The sequence below is a fragment of the Centruroides sculpturatus genome, unplaced genomic scaffold, assembly GCF_000671375.1.
Source record: "Centruroides sculpturatus isolate CEXI.00-Female unplaced genomic scaffold, Cexi_2.0 scaffold554, whole genome shotgun sequence".
In the NCBI taxonomy this organism is placed as follows: domain Eukaryota; kingdom Metazoa; phylum Arthropoda; class Arachnida; order Scorpiones; family Buthidae; genus Centruroides; species Centruroides sculpturatus.
The window spans coordinates 445,330-454,048 of NW_019384851.1; the positions used below are offsets into that span (position 1 = coordinate 445,330).

At 28.6% G+C, this 8,719-nt stretch overlaps 1 protein-coding gene across 2 annotated transcripts; it reads right to left on the minus strand.

Moving 5' to 3' along the window:
* Nucleotides 1-2,215: 2,215 nt before the first annotated feature.
* Nucleotides 2,216-6,820, minus strand: LOC111630488 (UNC93-like protein). 2 transcript variants are annotated; one of them, XM_023374597.1, is made up of 4 exons: nt 6,480-6,557; nt 5,616-6,361; nt 3,807-4,074; nt 2,216-3,725 (listed from the first exon to the last, which is right to left on the minus strand). In XM_023374597.1, the coding sequence occupies exons 2-4, from the start codon at nt 6,273-6,275 to the stop codon at nt 3,484-3,486; spliced, it is 1,170 nt and encodes a 389-aa protein (XP_023230365.1). In that variant the 5' UTR covers nt 6,276-6,361; nt 6,480-6,557; the 3' UTR covers nt 2,216-3,483. The 2 variants fall into 2 exon arrangements, with proteins under 2 accessions (XP_023230365.1, XP_023230363.1); XM_023374595.1 differs by having other exon boundaries at nt 5,616-6,820.
* Nucleotides 6,821-8,719: the final 1,899 nt, after the last annotated feature.

Here is an 8,719-nt window from a genome sequence, read left to right on the forward strand (position 1 = left end):
GTGTTGATTCATTCTCACGATATTTTTACCCTCACACCTTCCTACTCTCATCCAGCTGACATTGAATACCTGGGCTTTATCCATTCGGACAAATAACCGAATCATGTGAGAGAGGTCTAACTATTTAGAAAGAGTAACCCAAAGATCGATTTTAATGTTTTCCTCTTACTTGAAGGTTGTTTTAAATATTTCGAATGTTAATAAAATTATTATAAAACTAATTTTGACAGTATAAATTAAAATAAAGCAGATAAGAATAGTAGTGACGTCGTGCTTTAGTCTAAAAAATGACGATCGGTTATCTTGCTGTTGTAGTTAAATTGAATTTCAGACAGTCGCATCAATAAACGTTTTGTAATGAATTTTTCTATTAAATCTCTGGAAATTTAGTATGGTTAAAGATATTCGAGCTCATCGTATATTTCATCATACAGTAGCGCGTCGTTTATCCGAATCAATTGGGGACTGGGGTGGTTCGGATAACGAATCATGTACGAAAAAATATATTAATTTATCCCATGTTGAAATTTCTCTCCGTTGCGTGTCGCTTCGCGTTGAATTTTCGTCGATGTTAAGCCTAACGAAGACTATCGTTAAAAATTACTTTTTTATTTTGTACAAACAAAATAAATTTATTGAAAAATATAAAAACAATAAAAAATTATACTTCAGATGTTAATTTAGTATCAAAAACGTAAAATATTTGAGTAGCCCGAGAAATAGCCGAAGATTGCAGCGCCACAGCACTAGCGAAAATTTAAATTTGCCGACTGGAATGCTTTCGGATAACGGACGTTTCGGATAACCAGCTTTCGGATAAACGACGCTCTACTGTATTTGCAATATGGCAGTTGGTGATTTTTTTTTTTTTTGGTTTTATTTTGTTTATCGAAGGCACTAAGATAGGGATGTTTTAATCTTATCCATCCTTGGTTTCTTAAGATCCATAATGTGGGCTGCCGAACTATATGGAACGGGACTTAACACATCATCGCCCTGGGTTCTTCAACAGCCCGAATTCGATTTGAAAGCCGTAGACTGAAGTCTTAACCGTTCACACTAGGGTTTCTCATTTTCCGGTCGTTTGCTTGTCCAGGATTTCGAGGAAAAGTGATCCCGGGGTATAATTAATTATTTTTAAGATATAAAATAAGTCTCGAATTGAATGATAAAAATATTTTTCATTGTTTAAATAATTTAATACGTCCTACAACCTCCAAAATAATAATATTAATAATGCTGTGTAAAATATGCATTAAAAATTATTTTGAATGTGTAAAATTATGTATTAAAAATTACTTTTGAATTAGGTAGAAATTTTCAGAAATAGAAAAGAAATGCCGCATCAATTAAACTAAACACGTTAGATATTTTGCATCATTTACGTCTTAATGAAATACATAATTGTTTCAATTTGTAGTACAGTATTTTGATGGTGGAATCTCAACAATTTTTAATAATAGAAATTGTTTACAGTTGAATTTTCTCATACTTTAATTGACATAATTTGGTATATTTTAAAACTTTATCGTTTATTTTTATATTCAAAACAATGAAATGAAAATATTAATTTGCCCAAAAAGTTCTGTTTTTAAATATGTAAATGGAAAATTTTTTATGGAACGAAATATCTTTATTCAATAATAAAATATCCTGCGTTGTATAACGAGAATTATTATCGATGAAACAGTTCACTTGTCATTGTGAATCTATCGTGGCAGGCCAGGGTGCTTAGTCTCAAGTTATGTGAGTAGCATCACGAATGTGCTTGGAATATCACGTGTCATGAACTAATTCAGTGCATGTTCTCATTAAACGAATTGGCACCATGTGATATTCGCAACACGTTCGTGTTGCTACTCGCATTACTCGTGACTTGGTACAGTACAGTATCTAGAGCGTGGTGCAATGAAATAAAACATCATACTATGCCGAAAATGCTCCTTTCGGATGACTTTAAAACTATGCAAAATTATAAAATACCCAATCTTCTAGCTGTTTGGTTCAAATATAAGATTAAATGTTAGCTATCAAAGAACCACGTTTCTTCAAGATTTGAACTAAAGTTACATTTCATAGCGTCTGAAGACATTTCATAGAGTCAAAAATTTGCTCAAACTTTCCAATATTTTACTTTTTTCTTTCTTTTTTAAAATATATTTTATCAGAAAATATTTCTAACATTTAAAATTTAATTCACATACCAAGAACAATGTTATTGTTATACCAACCTTTATTCTTATTTTATTCTTTAGTACAGTAGTATATTTATTCCTAAATTTTAGTTAGAACAAAATCGTGCCCTTTCCCATACACTAACATCCATACATACAGAAACAGTTCCCGAATTTCTTTCTCCTTTTTTTGCATTTTTTGACGTTTTAAGGTCCCATGAGTCCAAAAATGGAGATGGAGTCATTTTTGACCGATCGCCATACTTTTCCTCTGTTACATATGAGGACACTGGGAACGTAAAATGTATTTCTGGTAAAGTTCCCACCTATTGTATAACTGCTGAAAAGTGCAATTATTGAGCTGCAATTTGAAATAATTTTAGACTTATAAATTCCCACTGGCATTAGTCTGCCATTCCCTAATCTCGAGAACGGTGTTACTCGTAGATAATTGAAATTCAAGACCAGATATGGAAACCTTAGGGGCAAGAGGCCACGATTAACTATATAAGAACTTTCTGATGAAAACCAGAAATTGTGTTATTTGAATTTGAATATTTTCCCATGAAAGTTGTTAGATTGATGATCAGTACGATGTTGTCATACTTTGTTTAAAAAAAAGTATGACGTACAAGGGCAAGCCATTTGCTAATTTGAGGTGAAAAGCATATACAGTATTTTAAATAAAATAAATTAAAAATTGCAGCTCGGCATTGTAACATTGTCACAATAAATAATTGCTCGTTGATAAGAGATAATTTTCACAATGTTGTGTATAGTTCTTACGTATTATTATTCTTATGCTTATGCTTAACGACAATAATCTAGTCTCAAATTTTTTAGTTTTTGATTTTTTTATATAAATAATTAATTAAATATATGAAAAATTATAAAATATTAATAATAGACTATAGTTATAAGTTATATATTAAACGTGAAAAATTAATGTTTATTATAATGTTCGTGTAATCGGAAAACGTAGTTTATTTGTTATAAAGTAAGTCTAATATTAAATAGCCAATTATAAGAATTTCTAAAGAATATAAATTTGAGATTTACGCGTAAATAAATGCTATAAGTAAAAGCAATGAGGAATCTCTATTGGATTTTCACGTTTGATAATTAGAGGAAGTCACATTTTCATTGTTCTTACAAAGAGAGCTTCATAGCATGTAAAACAAAATTAAAAATCATTAAAATTTTTAATAATATTATTTTAAAATATGTTGTTCTATCTGGTCCAACGCATTCTACTTGAGCATATTTAGAAATTAGCATCGAACTCCTATATTCTCTTCGAAGACGATATCTATTTATCAGTTAAGTCATACGAATTATGACTCGATAGAAGTTTTAGGCTCGTAAACTTCATTTCAATGATCAGATAACCGATTATTCCAACTATAAGAAACCCTAAAAGTATATATATTTTCAATTCTACGCATAAATAACTACTGTACGCGAAAGCAATGCTGAATCCGATGGATTCCCACATTCGATAATTAGAAAACGCAGCTTCTTCGTTATTCTTAAAAAGAATCCCGTAAAATGCTGAAACAAAGCAAAAGAAATTATTAAAATTTTGTAATAAATAATAATTTTGAAATAGTATATAACAAAAGACGCATCTACCATTGATTTGTGTTTGCCAAACAGCATCGGCAAGGCCCCAAACTCCTGCAATAACAAAATATATGACAATTGCATCCGGTTTGGGTTTCCAATATAAAAGAGAAATGACGGTAGCTAAATTAGCAGCTGTTGCAATTAAGAAAATAGCCATTCTTCCAATCAGTTTGACTAAAGGACCGGAAGCGAGTGATACCAATGCATTGACCACTCCGAAGCATATAGCCACCAAACCGATTCTGTACACTCCCAAGGAACATGCTATATAAGCCTATAAAATAATAATAATATAAATATAAACATTACAAAAAACAGGAAAAAAATTTATAAAATTTAAACGTATTTTGTTTAATGTTCTATTTTAAAATCTAAATTTATTTTCGAATGAACTTTGTAAGCAAAAATTTATTCCTTACGAGACCTTGAACTGTGTCTGCAACCGATGATATAAATATTCAGAATATTTATCACTATAAATCATTTCTTTAACAAAATCGATGTGTGGTTATTAAGTCAAGGTCTTGAAACTATAGTTGTTTTCATATTTAATAAACATATTTATCTCCGGATATTTAATACTTCAATACAAGAAATAACTTAATTAAAGAAGAAACTTTAACATATACATTTTAGAAGATACTCAATCTGATAAATTAATATTTCACATAGATATTTATAGTTTAATTAGTTAAATTTTCGCTTCTTCTGCCAAATATGACTGAGACACGAATAATATGCAAGAAAGTATTTGTTTATATTTTTTAATCATGTTTAATTTACGTAAACACAGGCGCAACCTGTCCTAGTGATTTGTTCTTATCTCTGCAAAAAATATTTGGTTAAAAATGCAACATCAAAAACTATTCGACCTTTTGTTAACGAATTTCATTTATATTTTCTAAAATTTAAAACTGTTATAAATAATCAATTTATATGTAGGAATAACAGGAAACGTTTAGGATTACAGCGTAAAAATTAAGTATTTTTAGACACGAATACGTTTAAAATGAATGGAAGTCGATTAAGAAACCGTAGAGAAAAAAAAAATCGATAAACATTATTCTAATTGATTATTGTTTATTTAATTATTTGGTGTAGACTTCGTGAAATACGGAGGAAACAGGATTTAATTTGAAATTTTTAAAAAGTAAGCATAATTAGATAACATATAAAATCTGTATTAATAATGCATATCGGTGAATTGGTAAATGCATTATTTATCTTATTATTTATCACTACATATTTTTATTAATCACAAAAATAGTTCCGTTTTATATCTCACATGATGTTTACTCAATTAATCAAATCTAGAAAAACGTGAACCAATCTATTTAGAATAATTAAAGTTATTTTTATTATCAGAAATGCAAATAAGTAATTCAGAAATGCTATGTTTTTGATAAATTCGGAAAACTTATAAAAAAATACATAGTAATAACAGGCGTATACATTCATTATTAAAAGATAGTCTATTATTTGACATTTCTATATAGAATAGAAACAGCAATTTAAATTATTGTATATTATGCATATTAATTGATTGTAAATCTATATTTTCTTTTCATTTTATTACTGTTAAAATATATATTATTTATTTAATTTTTAGTACAGTGTATAAAACTAGAAAGCAATTTGCTACCTTTAATATTTTTCCTGAAAATTATACGACATAATTTAAAAGTAAAGTGCTTATTACTATCTAATTTACATGAATGAATAAAATTAATTATAAAACTTTATGACTAAAAACGCAAATTGGATAAATTTTACGGACATTTTTAATAATATTCGATAGTAGAAATAATCACTCACCTTTGTATATTCACCAAGAAAAAAAGTTTGTTCGATTCCACTGTATATCGTTAAAGGAATTAATAAAAGTTGTTTACAATCTTTTAAATGCCTGAAAGTGGCTAGGAGTAGACGAGCAGATAGCTTTGCTTCTTTTTCTTCCTCTTCTCTAGTTAGAGGAGATAAGAAAATAGCCATTAATATAGCAGAGAGTATGCAACATCCCAAGTAAATTCCAATAAGCATATTTGTTTGATTTTCTGGTGGTCTTTTTAAATTAGCGCTTGTTTGATTTTGATTTGGACAAAATCCAGCTCCACAATGTATCCAGCTATCTTCGGTTACATTTTGTGCTGGAGGTTCGAGAATCAGCCACGAAATAAGATTACCCCAGATCTGACTGGTTTGAAAAAACATGAAAAAAATTCCAAAAAATCGGACGATGATAACATCAACCTTCTCGTTTACTAATCTAGCGTATTTGAAGCCGATTTCATTCAGGTAAGTGCATTTTGCAGACCATAGACAAGAAGCACCGACTCCTAAAATAGCAGCACTAGGAATCATAGTTGCCATAATCGGATAGAAGTTAGAAGCGATATAAGGAGCATACGAGATTATGGAAAGAACCAAAATCAACTTACAACCCAATCTTCGTATACTGTAAGTCGGCAAGAACATAGAAGACAAAATCAGCGCTGCGTAAATGACACTTTGAGAGAATAATCCAACTTCATTGTTTAAGGTACTTTGAAGATTAGCTAGAGCTTGAAAAGCAGTAAACAACAAGGTAAAACTTAAACAGATGACTATCAAGTTAATTACAATTTTTCGTTTGTTCATAGGATCTTTCTTCATTTTTACTTCGTTTTCATGTTTAGTTACCTTATTGACTCCTTTCGCTTCGACGTCATTGACGATAATTTCGTTCTTTTCTACTGGAAGTACCATAGTTGCGAGCCTGTCGCTTCGAATAAACTTTATGAATCAAGCAATATACAGTAGATACGCAATCATTCAACGAGATACGGATATTGCAACACCAAAGTACTGTAATATGACAACGTCGGATCGAAAATGAAAGTGAAGTTTTCTCAAGAAATGATGGGCAAATGTAACACATACACGAACATTTAGTTTTCAATAAATATTTGTTAAAAATAAATACACTCTAGTCCGAATTTAATTAACCAAAATTATTTTGTTGTCAGGACAACAATACAGATAACTCGTTTTTAGTCAATAAAATGCGGATTGAAGTTTTAGGAGAATTCGATAAGAAAAATTTGATTAACATCTCAATATCATTAGATAAGAGTGACTTTAGTTTCTATTCTTTATCTCATCATAAATCTTTGAAAATAATTCAGTTCTATTAAATAATTCCTAGTAGGGATGCAAATTATTTAATATTAATTAAAACAATAAATAGCTACAACATAATTTTGAATTTTAATAAATATTTCTTTAATTAATTTTTGTATACATTACACGAGCATAAAATAACAATAAAGTAAAAAAATATTTCCATCAAAAAAACTTCAAAAAGTCTAAATACGTACTAAAATAAATAAATACTAAAAGTGATAATACTAATCACACTGATTTTTTGTTTTTGTATTTTTAACTCTATATTAGAATTCAAAATATAAAAGTACTGTAGATTAGTTAAATATTTAATTAAATAATTGGCAATAATAGGAAACAAAGCAGAATTTATATAAAAGTACTGTATTGCAAGCTGACAAAGTAATTTTTTTTGTGTTTTTTGTTTTTAGTGATAACGTGAAACTTTTTAAACTGCTATTTTTAATATTTTCTAATTTTTCAAAGCTGATATTTCAAAAGTTTCGAATTTATAAAAATTTGGTATGCAAGAAATTTTGTCTCTAATCTTTATGCGTTTACACAATCTCGTATAGATTAATTCAAAGATAAAATTATTAAATGTAGTTTTAATTTTCTATTAATTTTATATAGGCCTATACACTATAAATATGTAAGGAAGTAGTCTATAAATATTTAGAATTGCTTACTCATAATTAATAATCTAGTAGCCAAGATGTTATAAATCATAAAATTTTAGATAATATAATGAATTGGGATAAATTAAAACACAAGACGTAATACAAAATCCCGAAAATTTATAAAATATTTAGAATTAAGTTCTGATTTAAATTGAAGAATAACACATTCATTTTTAAGACGTGTAATTATCGCTGTTTTCAGCTTCTATTTTTTTTCCTAGAAATCTTTACATTCGTTTGTTTGCATTTGATTAGCTGCTCAGTTCACTGTTTTTGCTTCCGAAATGATAATGAGAACTAAATTGAATAAGCAGAAAAATCGTTTTGTTATTACTTTTCTGCTTCTGCTAGCGAATATCTGTAAGTCCAATTTATGTTTTCTGCTTCAGACATTTATTCGTTATATTGTATTATGTTTTCAATTGCTTATATTTCGGCAACAACTTTATACAAAATCTTGAAATTTTACACACTTCCTAAGAGAACAATTTTCTTTCGAACAAGACGAGATATTCGAAATTACTATATGTATTTGGGGGGCAGAGAAATCGACCCTCGAAACCGGCAACTCTGATTCCTGTATATGTGGTCAGTCAGTGACTTTTTTACTTGCCGGGGAGACACTACCGTGACTCCTGATATAAGACACTAAATGATTAAATGATTGGATCAAATGTTATCCGTTATTATTCAATATAGAACGTCCTCAATATATGTTATACTTAAAGTGAACACTATAGTAACTGAACCAAATTTATACAAGATAAACTGTATTTATCTTGTATAAATTTTTATTACAATGAAATATTACATGTACTGTATAGTGAAATATATTATATGATGTATAACACCTTATTCCCTATACTCATAAATTAAAACAGTTATTAAATATTTTTCAATAAAGCTTCACGTGTATTATATATATTTGTTACTTTAGCTTATTGAAAATTAATTAAGCTTCATATTGTTCGATAGTTTAATAAGTCGATGTTTATCGAGTCCTTTCCTGTGTTGATGAAGATAAATAAGCGCTTTCGTATTCATTGTTGATTGATTTTTAATCTAGCGGATAATTTAATTATTATTAGATTTGTTCTT

Bases quoted from the DNA above. Each gene is read 5' to 3' on its own strand.
- LOC111630488 (XM_023374595.1), bottom strand. From the start codon at position 6,545: ATGGTACTTCCAGTAGAAAAGAACGAAATTATCGTCAATGACGTCGAA. The intron at 4,075-5,615 runs GTGAGTGATTAT...ATTATTTTATAG, and splicing joins TTCTTGGTGAATATACAAAG to GCTTATATAGCATGTTCCTT. The intron at 3,726-3,806 runs GTAGATGCGTCT...GCTTTGTTTCAG, and splicing joins TTGGCAAACACAAATCAATG to CATTTTACGGGATTCTTTTT.